Source organism: Oncorhynchus kisutch, linkage group LG12, assembly GCF_002021735.2.
Source record: "Oncorhynchus kisutch isolate 150728-3 linkage group LG12, Okis_V2, whole genome shotgun sequence".
Lineage (NCBI taxonomy): Eukaryota > Metazoa > Chordata > Actinopteri > Salmoniformes > Salmonidae > Oncorhynchus > Oncorhynchus kisutch.
Genome location: NC_034185.2, coordinates 48,800,372 through 48,822,921, shown reverse-complemented (window position 1 = coordinate 48,822,921; position 22,550 = coordinate 48,800,372). Strand labels below are relative to the sequence as shown.

The 22,550-nt window shown below is 41.6% G+C and overlaps 1 protein-coding gene across 1 annotated transcript in view; it reads right to left on the bottom strand.

Annotated features, from left to right (window-relative positions):
• Positions 1 to 2,142, bottom strand: part of LOC116376477 (mucin-2-like) — a 55,077-nt gene extending 52,935 nt beyond the window's left edge. The window contains exon 1 of the mRNA XM_031836691.1: positions 1,775 to 2,142. Within this exon, the coding sequence (XP_031692551.1) occupies positions 1,775 to 2,142 (368 nt within the window). The remainder of the gene's footprint in view (positions 1 to 1,774) is intronic.
• Between the last annotated feature and the right edge of the window lie 20,408 nt (positions 2,143 to 22,550).

The following is a 22,550-nucleotide window of genomic DNA, read 5'->3' as shown; positions in this document are numbered from 1 at the left end:
CCATCGAACACCTTTGGGATTAATTGGAACGCCGACTGCGAGCCAATCCTAATCACCCAAAATAAGTGCCCGACCTCACTAATGCTCTTGTGGCTAAATGGAAGCAAGTATCCACAGCAATGTTCCAGCATCTAGTGGAAAGCCTTCTCAGAAGAGTGGACGAGCAGGTGTCCACATACTTCTGGTCATATAGCACTACTTCGGTAGGCTGTTAAATCCCTTAAATATGCCTACTTCAATTTCAAATAAAAGCATGTATTTCCTAATATTATTATTGTTATTAATAATGTTATCAATAGGATTAATGCAATATAAATTATTTTGCTTTAAGAATAGGATCCTGAAATAATACATGAATTGATTGTTCACCTGAATATTTTTGTTGATGTGATATGGTAGAAATGAAACCACTGGAACTCCTGGGGTTTCACAGCTTGCGTAATGGTTTTGTATAGGCATGTCTGCACTAACAGAGGGAAAACAGAGAACTATTTAGAACAGACAACAGTTAGTCCTAAGGTACCAATTAAGTGGTCCCAGGACTGTAACTATGCTTTTGAGTCCGATAAAGCACTACCTTGTATTGTGCCAGTGCTTGCCGCCCCCAACTTTGACAAACCTTTTAAGTTTGGAGGTAGACGCTAGTATAGTGGGGGTGGGTGCGGCTCTCTTGGAGGAAGATGAAGGGGATCGGCCTGTCAGTTTCTTCTTCTGCATTCAACTCGTGTCAGTCAAGGTACTCCACCATTGAACAAGAGACCCTGGCTTTATTGCTAGCCTTACAGTTCCTTGAAGTACATGCGGGCTCCAGTGCCTTGCCTTTACTGGTCTTCACGGACCATAATCCTTTGGTGTTTTGAAGCAAATGTATCATTACTGCTGCCTTATGCGATTGGCTCTGACTGTACAAGGATACGATGTACAGATAAAGAATGTGAAGGGCTCAGCAAATGTGGTCGCCGACGCGTTATCACGGGTTTAGTAACTAGGGATGCGTTAGGTTTTGTTATTGCAAACTGTAAGTTTGCATGTTTTGTGGTAGGTGTGTTACATTCCCCAGTTTCTGTGTTGTGGTTTTGTTTGTATGTGAAATTCCCCCCAAGCAGCTGATTGGTATGTCCTATGTTGGTTGTTGCTGAGAGAGAGAGAGCTGATTGTTATGTTCTGTGTTAGTTTGTTGCTCAGACAGAGAGATGGTTATAAATCCTGTATTGGTTGTTTCTCAGAGAGAGATGATTCGTAAGTCCTGTGTTGGTTTTTACTGAGAGACAGGTTTATTGTTGATAACTCGACCTACATGTACTGTAACGGTTTTGACATGAGGTTATTATTTATAGGGGTCCAGCCCGGTAAAGAAGTTCAGGGAACTCAAGTGACCTTAGTCACGCAATGTTTGTCCGTTCCTACAAGTGTAGCGTACACCCAGTATCAAAGAGTGGATCCGATCCTGGGTAAACTCTATTAGGCTACAAAACACACGTTTAAAGGCAACAAAACAAACAGAATAGAGAAACTTCGGAACTGAGGGTTGAACACATCCTCATTCACGTCTCCATCACAACCCCACTTTTGCACAGCTGATGCTGGCTATTTAATTGGGAATTAAAGGTAAAGCACCCTATTGGAAGGAGAAGCACTGAGACGGTTCAGACAAATTCAGGGCCGTCACACACCCCCTCCCCTGGAAAAAGCTGACCATTGCACTGGAAGGCACATCTTGGTCGGGGAAACCGAGAAAGGTCTCCTCACTTTCCTCTACAAAAATATGAATTACTTTTTGGCGGTTTGCTTCTCAGCTGGGGGGTCACAGGCCTTAAGGTGTGAGACTTCTGGGTCTGGGAATCCGAGAAAAGTCTCCTCACTTTCCTCTTCAAAGATATCCAGGACCTTGCGGCCCTCAATCACCTCCAATTCCTCAGCCAAGGGGTAACAGGCCTTAAGGCGTGAGACATGGACAACGCGCATATCTTCCCCTGTGTCCTCTTTCACCACTCGGTAGTTCTGCTCCACAATCCTATACGGTCCTTGCCATTTAGGAGCGAGCTTGGCCAAGAAGAATTGTTCAGCTTTCGAGTAAGGATGAGAGCGAAGCCACACCCGATCACGAAGCTGAAACATGCATTTCTCGTCTGTTCTTATCATAATTTATCTTCTGCTTGAGTCTAGCCTGGATCATGTTCTTTGAGACAAGAGCTCTCAAGTCGTGGAGATGGACTACCTGGTCATAGCATGCAGAGTCTGGAGCACCATATCCAAGGGTCCTCGGAGGGGATGACTTAGGTTCAGCTCTGCAGGTGTGACTCCAGTGGACTCTTGCAGGGTAGAATTCGGGGCAAATCGATACTCGTGAAGGTGCTTGTCCCAGTGTTTGTGCCTACATAGGAAGCAATCATTGTCTTCAAGGATCGATTTACTCTATCAGTGAGGTTGGTCTGTGGGTGATAGGCCGTGGTCAACTTCTGTCTCAGGTTCCATCTTTGGCAGGTCTCCTCAAAGAGATCAGAGACAAATTGGGAACCTCGATCAGACAGGATGTAGTCAGGCACTCCCCAGCGAGTCAGGAACTCATTCGTAAGGCTGTTAAACACGGTCCTTGCTGTGGCCTGACGCAGGGAAAGAGCTCCACCCACTTATAATAGTAATCAACAAAAACAATCATGTACACATTCTGATTGGAGCTTCTAGGAAATGGACCCATCAAATCCACTCCTAACATTTCCCAAAGTCAGGTAACCACCGTTTGCTGCAACTTGCCAGCAGGCTTTCTACCTTCTGTTTTGTACATTTGACAAACCTGACAGTTTCGGATGTGTGACTTCACATCCATGCTCAGATGTGGCCAGTACAGTAATGCTGGCAACCGCTTGTAGGTTTTGAACCTGCCCAAATGACCAGCTAATGGGTCTTCATGGAAATGTTGCAGCAGTTGAAGGCGTAGAGTTTCAGGAATGTACATTTGATAGAGGGTTCTGTGAGATAGTTGTACAACACGGTAGACTTTGTCTTCAATGATGGTCAGCTTTGTGGTAGGATTGACCATCTTTTCTCCATCTTCCAGGATAGTCTGGTACAAGCCTGTCCTCCTGTATCATCCTGTTGGGCTTTCCAAATGGTCTCATCAGAGATGGGAAAGTCAGTTTTGGGTGAGTCTCGACTGCTTGACAGGACAGTAGCACATGTAAGATGAGGACCGCCATTACCACAAGCAGGAGCTCTGGATAAGGCATCTGGAACAGTGTTGTATTTTCCAATCCTGTATTCTACTGCAAAGGTGAACACTTGCAACCGTAGAGCACATCTGATGAGTCTGGTGCTTGGTTTGTTGGTCTTGAACACCCACACAAGGGAGAAATGGTCAGTGACCACAGTGAAGTTTCTTCCCTCCAGGTAGTACCTCCACTTTTCTAAAGCCCAGACAACTGCAAGGCACTCTTGCTCGGTTGTGGAGCAGTTCCGTTCTGCACCATTCAATGTCCGACTGGCGAACGCAAGCACTTCTTCAGTGCCAAGTCCAGTCTGTTGGACAAGGACAGCACCAAGTCCAACATCACTTGCATCAATGTAAACAACAAAAGGGCAATCAAAGTTGGGATGACCTAAAATAGGAGGTGTGACGAGGTGTCGTTTCAGGGTTTCAAAGAAGGTCTGGCACTCTGCCGTCCATAGGAATTTCGCTCCTTTTCGCTTCAACGCGTTGAGGGGTTCTGCCACCTGGGAGAAGTTCGACACAAACCGATGGTACCATCCAGCCATCCCAAGGAACCGTTGAAGGGCCTTGAGTGTGGTTGGCACAAGGAAGTCTTGTACAGCCTTTGTTTTTTCAGGATCCACATGAATGCCATCAAAAGACACAATATGCCCAAGGAACTTCAGGGAGGTTTGGCAGACGTTGCTCTTCTTCATATTCAAGGTCAGACCAGCTTCTCTTAGCTTGTCCAACACTGCTTGAAGATCTTGAAAGTGTTGTTCTCTGTTCTGGGAGTAGATAATTGTATCATCCAGGTAGACAAAACAGATCTTCCCTTTGAGCTCACCTAATGCAATCTAACGCAAAGTCTTTGGAAAGTGGCAGGTGCATTCTTTAATCCAAAAGGCATCACCTTAAAAGAAAACAGAGTCTTGTCCTTGCTTTCCTGGTCCAGCTCAACCTGCCAATAGCCACTATTGAGGTCATGGGTAGTGAACACAACGGCGCCAGACAATGACTTCAGGATCTCGTGGATTATGGGAAGAGGATAGGCATCAGTCTGGGAAACATTGTTGGTCTTCCTATAGTCCCCAGAAAATTTAAGACCACCGGTCTTTTTTAGGGATACTGACAACAGGATCAGCCCAGGGAGAGGAGGAATGGTTTATTATATCTTGTGTTAACATATCATTAATGAGTCCCTTTTGGATGATTAGCGTCCAAGGGGACAAATGATATGGCTTTTGCTTGATCGCCATTTCCTGTGTAAGGAATATTTTGTGCTTCAGGAGCCGGGGCGCCCAAGCTTTGAAGTACATACATCAGCATTATTCTGCAGCTGTTCCAACAGCCTTAACTCCTCTGGCTGTTCCAGCTGAGCTCTTCTCACAGCCTGTAAAAGGAGATCATCAGAAGGATTATCAAGGGTTTGTGGTACCGAAGCAACGGCAGAGAAGACTGCCACATTGGAACCCCAATCATGTAACTTTGTAACTTCTGATTGGAAGAAATGCTTCTTGCTCAGATTGCATGGAAACCAGTAGCAATTGTGTGAGATATCAATCTGGATACCACTGAAGTACATGAAATCAATTCCCAACACGACAGGAAAAGCAAGGTTCTTGGTTTGTAGGATAACAGAAGGAATCATATAGGAGCGGTTACACAGGTGGAACTCTCCCTCACTCCATCCAAGTGGTCGTTTAGCCTCACCATCAGCCAGATAGAGTGGACCTTCTGTCCACGGCTTCAAGTTGTATTGTGGACCTTTAACCACCTCCCACAGTTTCTCATTGAGCAGTGTGTAGGATGACCAGGATGGCTCTTCCTGTCCATGGGTCTATGGACTCTTGGGGCTTCAGCTCTGGTTAAAGCACCCAGAGTAGGATGGTCATTCCTGCGAAGAGAGTTAGGTGTGTTGGCCTGTTGGGATTTGTGGTTTCTGGAAGGGTTTACTCGATACGGTCTTGGACATGTGGCTGAAGAATGTCCCTTTTGGCTACATCTCCAACCGAACATGGGAGGTATCTTGGCTGGAGACTCTGGCAGTTGTTGGTCTGGCTTGGGTGTCTGTTTCTTTCTCTGTTCATATTGCTGTTGGCATTCTCGGTCCTTCTCAAACTGCTGTCCCAGACGAAGCAGTCCATCGACAGTGGTGACTCTTTCTCTGAGTTGACTGGCTAGTAGAGGGTTGATGTTCTTCAAGATCAATTTAAACATTCATGAAAATACAGGTGTTATACATCAGTTAAAAGCTTAACTTCTTGTTAATCCAGCCACTTTGTCAGATTTCAAAAAAGGATTTACGTCGAAAGCACACCATGCGATTATCTGAGGACAGCACCCCGCACTCAAAAGCATTACATACAGTGGGGCAAAAAAGTATTTAGTCAGCCACCAATTGTGCAAGTTCTCCCACTTAAAAAGATGAGAGAGGCCTGTGATTTTCATCATAGGCACACTTCAACTATGACAGACAAAATGAGAAAGAAATCCAGAAAAATCACATTGTAGGATTTATGTAAAGGGACCAGGTGAAAGCAGCACATAAGGAGCAAGAGATAACCAAGGGCATGGGCTGAATTCTGCAGATTGAGTGTACATCAAAATACCCCAGGAGGGGGTGTTGGGACAGCGTTGGTCTGGTCCACACACAATACTCCTTACAGCACCTGTGGTAAAGATCGTCATGTCTTTCTTCTGTGGGTGCATAGTTCTCACGTGAAGTAAGGTCCAGATGTATAATGGGTGGGCTTGAAGACACCACGATAGAGGAAGCGGAAACAAAGAGAGAGAGAGGGACTAGATTCCACTATAGACATGCAGATGGGTTGGGTCTGGTAGCTACTTTAGCATCATAGTTGAGTTAGCTGATTTATTGGTTAATGCATCATATGAATGACAATGTAATGTTAATTACGGATATGCACTTGCATATCAGGTGACGTGCCTATCAGTCGAAATGCAGGAAATGGGGAACAAAGTGAGAATGACATGACTTGGGAACACCTCTCGGAACCTGGGGCCGAAAGGGGAAGACTGGGCAAAAGCATGAGGAAGCTTCATTAGGGCTTTTATTTTTGTGGAGTGCAGCAGACAGGTATCCTGGAGGCAGGTGAAGAGGTGAAGAGAGAGTGGGAATTGTCATGGTCCCAGACATCGATTTTCGATTTTCATGAATATACTTATGCATAACATACCACATTGCTAATACTGTTATGTTTTGTGTTTTTCATTGCTTTGCAAGTCTTATTCTATCACTCTCTTAGGAACCCGAAGGAGAAAGTGGAGAAACTAAAAGCAGCTCAGCTGAAGTGAAGTAAGTCACCAGCTTCAGTTGGAATGTCATTTTGTAGTGTGATGAGAGATGGAAATAAGATGGTGTATGGTGTAATCATAGAACAGAGGCCATAAGTCTCTGAGTTTGAAAACCTCACGGAAAGAAGGAAAAAACCTGAACCAGGACCAGAGGTTCCACATCCGATGATCCCAGGGGACCAGGACTACATCAAAATCAAATCAAATCAAATTTATTTGTCACATACACATGGTTAGCAGATGTTAATGCGAGTGTAGCGAAATGCTTGTGCTTCTAGTTCCGACAATGCAGTAATAACGAACAAGTAATCTAACTAACAATTCCAAAAAAAACGACTGTCTTATACACAGTGTAAGGGGATAAAGAATATGTACATAAGGATATATGAATGAGTGATGGTACAGAGCAGCATAGGCAAGATACAGTAGATGATATCGAGTACAGTATATACATATGAGATGAGTATGTAAACCAAGTGGCATAGTTAAAGTGGCTAGTGATACATGTATTACATAAGGATGCAGTCGATGATATAGAGTACAGTATCTACGTATGCATATGAGATGAATAATGTAGGGTAAGTAACATTATATAAGGTAGCATTGTTTAAAGTGGCTAGTGATATATTTACATCATTTCCCATCAATTCCCATGATTAAAGTGGTTGGAGTAGAGTCAGTGTCATTGACAGTGTGTTGGCAGTAGCCACTCAATGTTAGTGGTGGCTGTTTAACAGTCTGATGGCCTTGAGATAGAAGCTGTTTTTCAGTCTCTCGGTCCCAGCTTTGATGCACCTGTACTGACCTCGCCTTCTGGATGACAGCGGGGTGAACAGGCAGTGGCTCGGGTGGTTGAGGTCCTTGATGATCTTTATGGCCTTCCTGTAGCATCGGGTGGTGTAGGTGTCCTGGAGGGCAGGTAGTTTGCCCCCGGTGATGCATTGTGCAGACCTCACTACCCTCTGGAGAGCCTTACGGTTGAGGGCGGTGCAGTTGCCATACCAGGCGGTGATACAGCCCGCCAGGATGCTCTCGATTGTGCATCTGTAGAAGTTTGTGAGTGCTTTTGGTGACAAGCCGAATTTCTTCAGCCTCCCGAGGTTGAAGAGGCGCTGCTGCGCCTACCTCACGATGCTGTCTGTGTGAGTGGACCAATTCAGTTTGTCTGTGATGTGTATGCCGAGGAACTTAAAACTTGCTACCCTCTCCACTACTGTTCCATCGATGTGGATGGGGGGGGTGTTCCCTCTGCTGTTTCCTGAAGTCCACAATCATCTCCTTAGTTTTGTTGACGTTGAGTGTGAGGTTATTTTCCTGACACCACACTCCGAGGGCCCTCACCTCCTCCCTGTAGGCCGTCTCGTCGTTGTTGGTAATCAAGCCTACCACTGTTGTGTCGTCCGCAAACTTGATGATTGAGTTGGAGGCGTGCGTGGCCACGCAGTCGTGGGTGAACAGGGAGTACAGGAGAGGGCTCAGAACGCACCCTTGTGGGGCCCCAGTGTTGAGGATCAGCGGGGAGGAGATGTTGTTGCCTACCCTCACCACCTGGGGGCGGCCCGTCAGGAAGTCCAGTACCCAGTTGCACAGGGCAGGGTCGATACCCAGGGTCTCGAGCTTGATGACGAGCTTGGAGGGTACTATGGTGTTGAATGCCGAGCTGTAGTCGATGAACAGCATTCTCACATAGGTATTCCTCTTGTCCAGATGGGTTAGGGCAGTGTGCAGTGTGGTTGAGATTGCATCGTCTGTGGACCTATTTGGGCGGTAAGCAAATTGGAGTGGGTCAAGGGTGTCAGGTAGGGTGGAGGTGATATGGTCCTTGACTAGTCTCTCAAAGCACTTCATGATGACGGATGTGTGCTACGGGGCGGTAGTCGTTTAGCTCAGTTACCTTAGCTTTCTTGGGAACAGGAACAATGGTGGCCCTCTTGAAGCATGTGGGAACAGCAGACTGGTATAGGGATTGGTTGAATATGTCCGTAAACACACCGGCCAGCTGGTCTGCGCATGCTCTGAGGGCGCGGCTGGGGATGCCGTCTGGGCCTGCAGCCTTGCGAGGGTTAACACGTTTAAATGTCTTACTCACTTCGGCTGCAGTGAAGGAGAGACCGCATGTTTTCGTTGCAGGCCGTGTCAGTGGCACTGTATTGTCCTCAAAGCGGGCAAAAAAGTTATTTAGTCTGCCTGGGAGCAAGACATCCTGGTCCGTGACTGGGCTGGGTTTCTTCCTGTAGTCCGTGATTGACTGTAGTCCCTGCCACATGCCTCTTATGTCTGAGCCGTTGAATTGAGATTCTACTTTGTCTCTGTACTGGCGCTTAGCTTGTTTGATAGCCTTGCGGAGGGAATAGCTGCACTCTTTGTATTCAGTCATGTTACCAGACACCTTGCCCTGATTAAAAGCAGTGGTTCGCGCCTTCAGTTCCACACGAATACATCCGAGTGTTCCGGAGGAAGTGGATCTAGCCAAGGCGAGAGGGTCCCTACGATGTGGTCCTAGCAACACCAACAGTCATCCAGGTGGAAGGAAGAACTACGTGGTACCATCTAAACCACTGTATCAGAGTTCCGGAGGGGATCGGTGAGCGACCATATGGCCATGAGGACACAGAGGATGCTGATAAACCAGATGGGTATCCAGAGGGAACGGGAGCAGAGGAGGTCGACGTGCCAGGAAGGAGCCAGGAAGAAGCCGAAGGAGAGGCGGATCAAGGAGCAACTTCCAACAGCCAACAGACACTCTCTCCTGAATGTCCAGGGATGAGGAGGAGTGACATGCCTGTTGACATACCTACTCTGGCAGATACATATGACAGAGGTGCTGTCCAAGGGGACGGAGAAAGAACGACAGGAGAATGGGAAGGCAACTTCCTTACCATCGACTTCTCTGTCCTTATGTTGTCTTTCTAACCGAACGTGAAACCAGGACAGATGAAGAACAGTAGAATTGCCTTGACAGCAACAGCGACAAACCTAGAAGAAATTGTAAAATCACCTCCCACTAGAGACTAGTACACCAACTAAGGCAATGGCAAAACCACAAGAAAGTGGATTGATGCAGAAAATCTGGACATCTGTTACCAACTGGGGTAGCCACAATGAAGAAACTACCCCAGAATCAAATATTGACCAAAGATTTAGAAAAGCAATAACAAATGGCTGGTATAAGTAGACTCAGTACACAGCAACCAAACATGGGATGGACAATTGTATATTGTGTAGCAAATCCCCTTTGGCAGATCTGTTAATTGTACCTGAACCTGCATCATTTGAAGAATGTGTTAAATGGAAAAATGTTCAATGTACTTAGAAGAAATACTACATTCCTTTGTGTAACGAAGAATGCAGGTTGGCATTAGTCAGCACTAAGGGTAGGAGTATATTAGAACACTATGTTGGGAGAATGTGAATTTGCAGCATATGACATAAGAACTGAATTAAATGGTCCTCATAATGACAGGTTCACTATTGTAAAAGGAAAATATGAATGTTTCTATAGCTATGGAGATAGTGGGATAGATGTGGGAAACACTGCAGTTAATTGTAAAACAATTTGGGTTTTAGAAACTGCAGGAGTTCATAAATTTGATGATAAAGGATTGGCTATGTACTACAGGCAAGGCTATGTAGTACATTCTCATGCTTCTACGTTGTATTTTAAGTTTGCTTTTGCTTTGTATTTGTACAGATTGGATCTTTTTTCTCCTTTCCATTGTATATGAATGGAGATCTTTGGTCCGGTCTTGTCCTTAGGTTTGTGGAGTTCCAATCGTTAGGACGGATAGGGGGAAGTTTGCCCCCAGTGCTTGATGATTGATGCTCCCTTTCCTGTGTTTAGTTGTGTTTTTTTTTGGTGTGGGACTTTAGTCCCAAAGGGGGTTTATGTAGGAGCAAAACTCATGACAATGATTACATTTCCATTATCTGCAGTATCTGGACTGTCTATTTTGAAGTGCTGACACAGAATGGCCATATAAGGGATGAAACATATATAACCAGGGCCCCGCCACAATTATAATCTAGACAGGTGTCAGATGTGGGCGTTAACAAGCAGAAAATGAGACTGGAAGATAATGGTGGCGAAAGGTAAAGGGGAGTTATTTACATATAGAGGAAGGGGACTCTATATGTTATGCAAAGAATTAAAACTATAAAGGCAGAGCTCTGTGATAAGGTAAGAGATTCCATGGAATCGCTCGGCTCTGTTACTTTTGTAATAAAGTCTAATATTTCCCCTAAATATTATTAGGTAACGTGGTATGGCAGAAATGAAACCTCTGACACTACTGAGGTTTCACAGCCTGCGTGATGGTTATGTATAGGCATTTCTGTAACAGAGGGCAACAGAGAACTACTTAGAACGAACAACAGTTTATCCAGGTGACAGCCAGTAGGACCTAACATTTAGTTGACTTATTTTTTTTATTTCACAAAGTCAACAATCTTAATATATGGCTACACCTGAATGAACACAGAACAGCCCTACTCACTCTCACATTGATGCACTGGTTGTTTCATAGCATGGGCAATAGCATTTAACATTGTGGTATGGTTAATTTACTTAAAATCTGAAAAACTCCAACAAATTGATATATCTTACGTAAGTGTTTAATAAGATACATACTATTGCTGGAAGCATCAACATTACTGGTGTGCTGCAGTTCTTTTTAGTAAGTACAATTTAGGCTCCATACACCTGGTAGCGTGTTACATGCAAGTTTTCTCTTTCAAATGATTTACCAAAAATGTCATGTACTGTCACACAAACATTTAGATAGAGCTATTGTTTTATTTTTAAATTGGTGCTGAAAATATTGAATTATTTGTAAACGCTTTAAAAAAAAAGCCATTATGGTTATAGGCTTACCTGTTTATGAATTCTTCTATATGTTTTATAAATGATTATAAATGTTATAAGTGGTCATGAATTGTAATGTTATAATGCTAATAAATGCCAGCATTTTCTTTTTTAAGTTCACAAATAATGAAATGCATTCATATGCATTCCGATTTTAATAGATTATTATCGCTTATTTATGATAGTTATTGTAAAGTTTAACATACTCATTGATCACTTCCACGCCTTACATGAACCACCGCCACACTTCTACTTCGAAACATTAGTCAATTGATAAAGACCAAATGTGGTAGTACTTTACAGTAGCTTAAAGTGGTAATTATATGGTACTGTAGCAGTACACTACATGTCACATATGGTAACAATGTAGAGTTACAATGGAAATATGACTTGCCCAGATCTCAGTATAATATATCATGGTTTCAATGCAATAAACCACATAGCTAGCCAACCTTTTAATAATGGGTAACAATAAAATAGCAATATGGTAACGGGGGGAAGCCTATTGATGTTTTCACTGTCAGCAACAATAACTTGTAACCCTTCCATACAAATACCGTCAGATAAAATCCCAGCTAGAACCACAGGTTCTGATTTCCATTTCAGTGTAGTACCACGTTAATACCAGAGCCATAAATGCTGTGATACTATGTAGCTTGAAGTGCCACCAACATATGGTAATAATGCAACCTTTCGGCCAATCAGAATCGAGTGTTCAGCATTGGTTTAAAATGCATTCATGTGTTGTGTATCTAAATAGGCATAATATAACGTTACATGTATCTGCAACTTCGATAGCAGGCGTTTATTGTATATCTATTTTCGTAGCGTCAGTAGCAAGCCATTTTTCATTATTATCACAAAGGCTACATGAGAGCTACCTGGTGGCATGGAAGTCAGCCTGTTTGGCTGCAATCTTTTAATCGACTATCAACGCAAAATGAAACAAGAAAGGAAGAACAATGGATGAGTGAATGAGTGAGTGAGTGAGTGAGTGAACTCATCAACTTCTCATAACATTCCAGTTGCTATGCGTGCTACTTGTGTTTATCATGGCACAGGGCCGGGCGTTACATTAACATCAAATAGGCTATTTGACAGTTGAAAAAGTCAGCAGAAGAGTATCTCAACCTGCTTGTCCCAGCCTCATCCTTACTTTTTGCTTCTGGAATATTTGCCTACGTCAGATCGTAGCCTCTGATTTGTCACAACTTGTAAATAGACAGACTAAAATATGAGCGGTAGGCCAGAATGGCAATTTACATCTCTTTCAGAGTGCAAAAATATTAACCAATTTAAATTGGCTTAACTAATTCATGTGCAGTTTGAATGTAGTTTTGGCAGAATATAATTTTAAGAGCTTGGGCGTGTGCAAATGTAATGGATTCATTGTACATAGGGAAATGGAGATATACAGTGCATGAAAAAAGTATTCGCACCCTTTGACGTTTTTCACATTTTGTTATGTTACATTAAATTAAATAAAAAATATTCCTCATCAATTTACACACAATAGCCCATAATGACAAAGCGAAAACAGGTTTGACATTTTTTGCAAATGTATTTAAAATGAAAAATGGAAATACCTTCTTTACATAAGTATTCAGACCTGAAAATGAGCTCAGGTGTATCCTGCTTCTATCCTGCTTCAATTCCAAATGTACTGTAGATAGACCATTTAGACATATTCGATTTAACCTCTATGGGATAGGGGGCGGTATTTTCACGTGCAGATGAAAAGCGTGCCCAAATTCTACTCAGGCCCAGAAGCTAGGATATGCATATTATTAGTAGCTTTGGATAGAAAACACTTTGAAGTTTCTTAAACTGTTTGAATGATGTCTGTGAGTATAACAGTACTGATATGGCAGGAAAAAAACCGAGGACAATCCAGCCATCTTTTTTTTCAGTTCACCACTGATTACAATGGCTGGAAATGGGAATATAAAAGGAATGCCTCCCCGATTCCAGTTCCGAGGGCTTCCGCTAGATGTCAACAGTCTTTAGAAAGAGTTTCAGGCTGTTTTTTTTTTTTTAATTTGCTTGCATTTGTAGTTTTTGTAAGTGGCTCCCATTTTGGCTGTAGTGTTTGTAGTGCGTTCCGGTGAGGGCGCACACTTCGTTATTTATCTCTGGTGTTTCGCACTCCTCTAGGAAGAGGGAACGAAAACACCCTGCTACAACACAACTCAATTGACCTTTTACTGGGAATTTATTTACTCCTTCACACGGTAAATTTGGGGAAAAGGTTCTGGACGGAACCACAGCAAATAAAGTAAATGTCAAAGCCTCCTTTCCTACCTTGCCTGCCTACCCACTTACTTAACCAGGGGGGGTGGTCTGTCAAGGTCTTACCTAGAGTGCATAGAAAGTAAATACTACGGGTTATGTATGCCCGCAGGCCACTTGCCTAAGCACTCCCTAGGTGCCTTTTTGGTAATGTATTAAAAATGAAAAACTGAATGACCTTATTTACATAAGTATTCAGACCTGAAAATGAGCTCAGGTGTATCCTGTTTCTATCCTGATTCCATTCCAAATGTACTGTAGATAGACCATTTAGACATACTCAATTTAATGTACAATTAAAGGGCAATTGTAATGTTGCTTTTGAAAGAATATCCTTCTGGGGTGTGTGTCAATTTAATGGAATCTGACTGATCAAGCTCAGTCACAAGTAGAGAAGTGCTGCTGTCAAGCATGTTCCTTAATTATAATGTAAGGGTGAGTTAGTGTCATTCAGGTTCAGAACATTATAAGCTCCTGAGTCATCCATATGTATCTGGTAAACTGTAAGTGCTGTGAAGTAGAAACATCTAGGAGCAACAATGTCTCAGCCGACGAAGAGGTAGGCCACACAAGCTCACAGAACGGGACCATCGAGTGCTAAAGCTTAGTGAGTAAAAATCATCTGTCATCGGTTGCAACAATCACTACCAAGTTCCAAATTGCTTGAAATGGGTTTCCATGGGCGTGCAGCCGCACACAAGCCTAAGATCACCATGCACAATGTCAAGCGTTGACTGGAGTGGGTTTGTAGGATGCCAGGAGAACGCTGCCTGCCCCAATGCATATTTCCAACTGTAATGCTTGGTGGAGGAGGAATAACAGTCTGGACCGTTTTTCATGGTTCGGGCTAGGCCCCTTAGTTCCAGAGAAGGGAAATCTTAACGTTTTTTATTTTATATTTTTTTTTTACCTTTATTTAACTAGGCAAGTCAGTTAAGAACAAATTCTTATTTTCAATGATGGCCTAGGAACAGTGGGTTAACTGCCTGTTCAGGGGCAGAATGACAGATTTGTACCTTGTCAGCTCAGGGGTTTGAACTTGCAACCTTCCAGTTACTAGTCCAGTTACTAGTCCAACGCTCTAACCACTAGGCTACCCTACCGCCCCGTTACAGGATACAATGACATTCTAGACGATTCTGTGCTTCCAACTTTGTGGAAACCGTTTGGGGAAAGCTCTTTACTGTTTCAGCATGACAATGCCCATGTTTTTCGTAATCGGTATGGAAGAACTTGACTGGCCTGCACAAAGACCTGACCTCAACTCCATCGACACTTTTAGGATGAATTGGAACGACGACTGCGAGCCAGTCCAAAATCAGTGCCCGACCTCACTAATGCTCTTGTGGATGAATGGAATCAAGTCCCTGCAGCAAGGTTCCAACATCTAGTGGAAAGCATTCCCAGAAGAGTAGTGGGGTAACAGGGGAAGCCTATTGATGTTTTCACTGTCAGCAACAATAACTTGTAACCCTTCTATACAAATAACATAAAAAAGGATCCCAGCTAGAACCCGAGGTTCCAATTCAGTGTTCTACCGTGTTATTAACAGAGCCATATATTCTGTGATACTATGCAGCTTGAAGTGCTACCAACCTATAATAATATTGCAAACTTTCGGCCAATTTAGAATCAAGAGTTCAGCACTGGTTTAAAATCCATTCATGTGTTGTGTATCTAAATAGGCATCATTTCTTAGTCTGATATTTATGAACATGACATGTTTTATGACTTAGTAAATTTTTAATGGGAGCTTCATAAGCTTTTTACATTCCGATAAGTGTATTTGGTTGCAATTACATTTGCATATAGTGTAAATAGCTTGTATCCGCAACTTCAATAGTAGGCGTGTATAGTTTATCAATTTTCGTAGCGTCAAATGCGTCATAGCCTATTTGCAAGTCCTTTTTCATTATGAACTCAAAGGCTACTTGACAGCTACCTGGAGTCATGGAAGTCAGCCTGTTTGGCGACAACATTTTAATCGGCTATACTATGCTTTGGCAAATGAACGCAAAATAAAAACAAGAAAGGAAGAACAATGGATGAGTGAGGGAGTGAGCAACTCATCAACTTCTCATAACATCCCAGTTGCAATGCGTGCTACTTGTGTTTATCATGGCACAGGGCCAGGTGCTTAGCCTTGCTGTTAGATCAACATTAAACAGGCTTTTTGACAGGAGAAAACATCAACAGATTATATATCGGACAATTTAACCTATTCAATTAGGCCTAAACATTTTGTGTGATTCATTAGTTTTTTTTCAGGGGCTATCGGCCTATATCAAATCTCCCATTCCTCTCAATTTCTTTTGAAAAAGCTGTTGCGCAGCAACTCACTGCCTTCCTGAAGACAACAATGTATACCAAACGCTTCAGTGTGGATTTTAATCCCATCATAGCACTGACACTGCACTCGTGAAATCTGTAAATTACCTTTTAAAACAATTTGCTTAATAGATCAATGGAAGATAAATTCAGCCAGGGCTCTCTGTACCAGAGAAACAGAATATTAAAAAAATGAGTGACATTCTCAAAGCATATTATGGATAGGTTTGACAGACAGGGACATAGCTTAAAGATATGTCTCTGGAGAATCTATTCAAAGAGCAGATTGGCATTTATTGCTGTATAGCTAAATCACCAATGTTTCAACACACTGTGAGACAGACGTCTGTGTCGGGTGTAGCCTATAAACTTAAATGACAAAATACATGATCGACATGTACAACAAATGTCTGTTGTGCCAGTAGGCTATTACAAACATAAGCATGATACAGGCATTTTAAGTAGCTACTCAGGCTATGCTATTGCAACATACAGTGCCTTCAGAAAGTATTCACACCCTTGGACTTTTTCTAAATTTTGTTATGTTACAACGTGGGATTAAACTTGGAAAATAAAAGGAAGACCCAGAGTTACCTCTGCTGCAGGGGACAAATTCATTAGAGTTTACTGCACACCAGATTGCAGCCCAAATAAATGCTTCACAGAGTTCAAGTAACATACACATCTCAACATTAACTGTTCATAGGAGACTCCGTGAATCAGGCCTTCCTGGTCGAATTGCTGCAAAGAAACCACTAGTAAAATACACCAATACGAAGAAGAGACTTTCTTGGGCCAAAAAACATGAGCAATGGACATTAGACTGATGGAAATATGTCCTTTGGTTTGGAGAGTCCAAATTTGTGATTTTTGGTTCCAACCGCCGTGTCAGATTCAGTCTTCCCAGCCTGGTGAGGTCTACAATTTTGTTTCTGGTGTCCTTTGACAGCTCTTTGGTCTTGGCCATAGTGGAGTGTGACGGTTTGAGGTTGTGGACATGTGTCTTTTATACTGATAACAAGTTCAAACAGGTGCCATTAATACGGGTAACGAGTAGAGGACAGAGGAGCCTCTTAAAGAAGAAGATACAGGTCTGTGAGAGCCATAAATCTTGCTTGTTTGTAGGTGACCAAATACTTATTTTCCACCGTAATTTGCAAATAAATTCATAAAAAAATCCTACAATGTGATTTTCTGGATTTTTTTTCTCAGTTTGTCTGTCATAGTTGAAGTGTACCTATGATGAAAATTACAGGCCTCGCTCATCTTTTTAAGTGGGAGAACTTGCACAATTGGTGGCTGACTAAATACTTATTTGCCCCACTGTATGTTGATTTGTTTAACACTTTTTTGGTTACTACATGGTTCTATATGCATTATTTCATAGTTGTTATCTATTCACTTCTACAATGTAGAACATTTTACAAAAATTAAGAAAATAAATTGAATGAGTATACGTGTCCAAACTTTTGACTTGTACTGTTTATAAAACAGTAATATACTGTATCTTGATTACATAAGTATTCAACACCCCTTTAGAATCACATTTAGCAGTGATCACAGCTGGTAGTCTTTCTGGATAAGTCTCTAAAAGCTTTGCACACATGGCGTGAACAATATTTAGAAATGATCATTTCTAAATTTCTTCAAGCTCTGTCAAGTTGTTGATCATTACCAGACAGCCATTTTCAAGTCTTGTCAAAACTGTAACTAGGCTACTCAGGAACATTCAATGTCGTTTTGGTAAGCAACTCCGGTGTATATTTGGCCTTGTGTTTTTGATTTTTGTTCTGCTGAAAGACACATTTTTCTCTCAGTATCTGTTGGAAAGCACACTCAACCATGTTTTCTCTGGGATTTGTTTAGCTCTATTCCGTTCATTTTTATCCCAAAAAACTCCCTATTCCTTGACAATGACAAGCATACACGTAACATGATGTAGCCACCACAATGCTTGAAAATATGAAGTGGTACTCAGTGATTGGCCCAAAACCTAACAGCATGTCTTCAGGATTTAAAGTTAAGTTCGTTGTCATTTTTTTTGCAGTTTTACTTCAGTGCCTCATTGCAAACAGGATGCATGCTTTGGAATATTTTTAATCTGTACAGGCTTCCTTCTTTTCGCTCTTTCATTTAAGTTAATGTTGTTGATCCATCCTAAGTTTTCTCCTATCACAGCGATTAAACTCTGTAACTGTTTTAACATTTGGCTCTTTCCTCTCCGGCGACTGAGTTAGGAAGAACACCTGTATCTTTGTAGTGACTGGCTGTATTGATACACCATCCAACGTGTAATTAACAACTTCATAATGCTCCAAGGGAAACTCCTTTTTTGCTGAACACGTCAGGTCTGCAGGTCACATTATGTTGGCTTGCAAAGTGATGTTTAATTCCTATTGGAAACCAGCCAGAGTGGGATATCCAAGAATTATAATGTTTATTGACTCACAACCTGCATTCAGAATGACTGCCAGGGTTAGAACCAGGGACATCATACCCATATGGGGCACAGGGGCACTTGCGCCCTCAGATTTGTCCCGTTAAATAAATATATATACAGTATATATACTCACCACCTTGATTCGGTCTTATGTAGCAAAATTTGAAATTGTGTTTATTACATTGGATAAAAGGAGACTCAGAGCTAGAAAATTGTATATCATGCACTGCATTTGAGGAATAATGGGAAAGTAATTATGCTTTGAAAGTTGATCAATTTATAAACTCACTTTTGAGAAAATCGGCTTTGAATGTCTTGCTATCTAGTGAAGAGCTCTTTGTCAACACCCATTCAGCATCCTTCACACCCTCTTAAGCTTTAGCCCCACCCATCTCGTTTCGCTCTTGAAGCGCACATTTGACACTCTGGCCGATGATTTGTTTACCTCTGTATAACATGAAAACAGCCTAACCAGATCCGCTGGCATACAATTTCATTACGATTTTTTGTAATGACACGGGCCATATTCACGTCATGTAACGTTTGCTAATGAGCCAGCCAGCCAACATTAGCTAGTTAAACAACAATGACCAGTGCCAATAATATCACAGTGCTGGGAGCTAACAAACCATGTTCAATGTTAGCTAGCTAACTAGAGCAGTTAAATAATAAAACAAAAAATAATAATATCATCAGCTAGGGAGCCAGCCAGCTAATGTTAGCTAGAAAGCTAACAGTACACTTTAGCTAGAAATCCAAACACTTTCGGTCAAAATTAGGAGACATGTAGTATCTCAAAATGTAGCTAGCTAATGCTAAACTATCTTACCTGTATACGTCATCATGCATGGATGCGTCTCCCTGTCAGGAATGCCATGCCACGGTTGTCCTTAGTTTGAGATGTAATCCGGAGACAGGTGTTTTCTCCATCTCTTTAGCTATCATACTCTAATTCCACTGACTTCAAAACTTGATTTTCCAGAAAGCGGAGAGCAACACTTATGCATCTCTAATACATAATAGATTTTTTTTAAAGCAGCATTCGACAGGACTACCAACACAGACTGACTGCAGACCAATCCGAACTCCTCTCTCAGCATGTCCAACACATTCATTATCTCAGCCAATCATGGCTAGTGGGAAGGTTGCTAACTTTTTCGATGGCTTAACCAACAAGGCTCGTAATTTTAACATTTTCATTCATATTTACAGATGGCATACAAATGTGTTATTAAGGCACATGTCACGCCCTGGCCATAGAGAGGCTTTTATTCTCTATTTTGGTCAGGGTGTGACTAGGGTGGGCATTCTATGTTCTTTTTTCTATGTTTTTGTATTTCATTGTTTTTGGCCAGGTATGGTTCTCAATCAGGGACAGCTGTCTGTCGTTGTCTCTGATTGAGAACCATACTTAGGTAGCCTTTTCCCACCTGTGTGGTGTGGGTAGTTATTTTCTGTTCAGTGTGTTTTGCACCTGACGGAGCTGTTTCGGTTGTTCCTTTTGCTACTTTGTATTTGGTGTTCAGTTCTATTTAATCAAATGATGAACACGTACCACTCTGCACCTTGGTCCTTACCTTCTTCCTCTGAATGCCGTGACAGCACATGAAAGTTTACATGTTCGAGAAGGCATTTCTGCTAAAAGAAAACGGATTACTGAATACTTTCCAAATGCACTGTATGTGGAGACTGTTTAGTGCCAAAAATAACGGGTTAAACAATTGCAAATGTTTCCTGATGTTTCTCATGTCTCTCAGATATAAGACAGACACTTCCTTTAGATTTTCTTTCAGGCCTATCTGTCATTCCTTGTACTAAATCTGTTATTCAATACTTTTGTATGGGATAATTGCAGTAAGAAACAAGGAGGCTCGCACACTGTTAAAGCTCCCAATTTACCACTTTATTGACCACTTCAACCCGGAACTGACCTTCTTCAGGTCAAACAAACAAACGGAGTGCTCGCTCACATGCCAAAATATACACATTTCCTCTCACATGATCATTACGCACATGAAGCATGGTGGGTGCAAAAACAATTTGTGTATCTCTAATAATTTGATATCAATGAGATGGACACATGAAGTAGTTCCAGAAAATAATAGATATTCACAAAATTACCTAGACTAATAGCAGTAAGGCCAAATAAAAATGTCAATCAAGTCATTGTAATTTTTTTGACAATTCAAGGGGTCTAAAAATTCTAACTCAAATATCAAAACGATAATTTCTATGACCCTCATACAACCATTCCATGTAGCTTAGCAGAACCCCCCTCCCCCGGCTTCTAAGTGACCCCAAACCTTTGATCGATAGTGTACAGTTGAAGTCGGAAGTTTACATACACTTAGGTTGGAGTCATTAAAACTCGTTGTTAAAAAAACTATAATTTTGGCATGTCGGTTAGGACATCTACTTTGTGCATGACACAAGTCATTTTTCCCAAATTTTTTACAGACTGATTATTTCACTTATAATTCATTGCATCACAGTTCCAGTGGGTCAGAAGTTTACATACACTAAGTTGACTGTGCCTTTTAAACAGCTTGGAAAATTCCAGAAAATGATGTCATGACTTTAGAAGCTTCCGATAGGCTAGTTGACATAATATGAGTCAATTGGAGGTGTACCTGTGGATGTATTTCAAGGCCTACCTTCAAAGTCAGTACCTTTTTCCTTAACATCATGGGAAAATCAAAAGAAATGACCTCAGAAGAAAAATTATAGAACTCCACAAGTCTGGATTATCCTTGGAATCAATTTCCAAATGTACCACATTTATCTGTACAAACAATAGTACGCAAGTATAAACACCATGGGAAAACGCAGCCTTAATACCTCTCAGGAAGGAGACATGTTCTGTCTCCAAGAGATGAACGTACTTTGGTGCGAAAAGTGCAAATCAATACCAAAACAACAGCAAAGGACCATGTGAAGATGCTGGAGGAAACAGGTACAAAAGTATCTATATCCACAGTAAAACGCGTCCTATTTCGACATAACCTGAAAGGCCTCTCAGCAAGGAAGAAGCCACTGCTCCAAAACCGCCATAAAAATGCCAGATTATGGATTACAACTGCACATGGGGACAAATATTGCATGAACTATTAAGAGAAACGTCCTCTGGCCTGATGAAACAAAAATAAAACTGTTTGGCCATAATGACCATCGTTATGTTTGGAGGAAAAAGGGGGAGGCTTGCAAGCTGAAGAACACCATCCCAACCGTGAAGCACAATTTAGTTTAAGAATGCTAGGATCTTTTTAGGATTTAGATTTTATAGCATTACTTTAGAGTTATCTATCTTTTCCAACTCATTTAATTGTCATGATAGTATTTGTGCATTTCATAATTTTAAACTCAATGGTTTTATGTGCCATCTTTATCCACACAAATCTGAACTTCAATAATAGCAATTCCACATTTAAAATCCATCAAAACAAATGAAAAAAAGCTAAATTCTTAAAATCAAGATATGTAATAATGTTGTCATCAAATTTGGCATTTCACAGAATTATGTGAAATTTCAAAACAGTGATCAAGACTCAAATATCGAAATTCCTATCAAAGTCAGTGAGTGTTATTTTACAAATCCAATAATATCACATGAAATGATCTTTCCACCAAGTAGACCTGTAGCCCCTAACATCATTCATTCATCTGCCAAATCAATCAAGAATGTTACCAAGTCAGTTCAAGAAAGGACATCAGACATAGCAGTGTTCCTTCATTATACAGTACCTTTAGAAAGTGGTCACACCCCTTGACTTTCAGTTTCAATTCGATTTAAGTCAAAACTGTAACTAGGCCAGTCAAGAACTCCAGTGTATGCTGCCTTGGGTTTCCGGTAATTGTCCTGCTGAAAAGTGTGTTTTCCTCCATGTATCTGTTGGAAAGCAGAGTTAACAAGGTTTTCCTCTTGGGTTTTGCCTGTGCTTAGCTGTATTCCATTTCTTTTTATCCTAAAAACTCCTTAGTCCTTGCTGATGCCAAGCATAACATGATTCAGCCACAACCATTCTTGAAAACATGTTGTGATGTGATGTATTGGATTTGCCTCAAACATAATGCTTTGTATTGTTAGGTTCTAAATAAATGGACAACTAGTTCATTAAAACCTCTTGAAG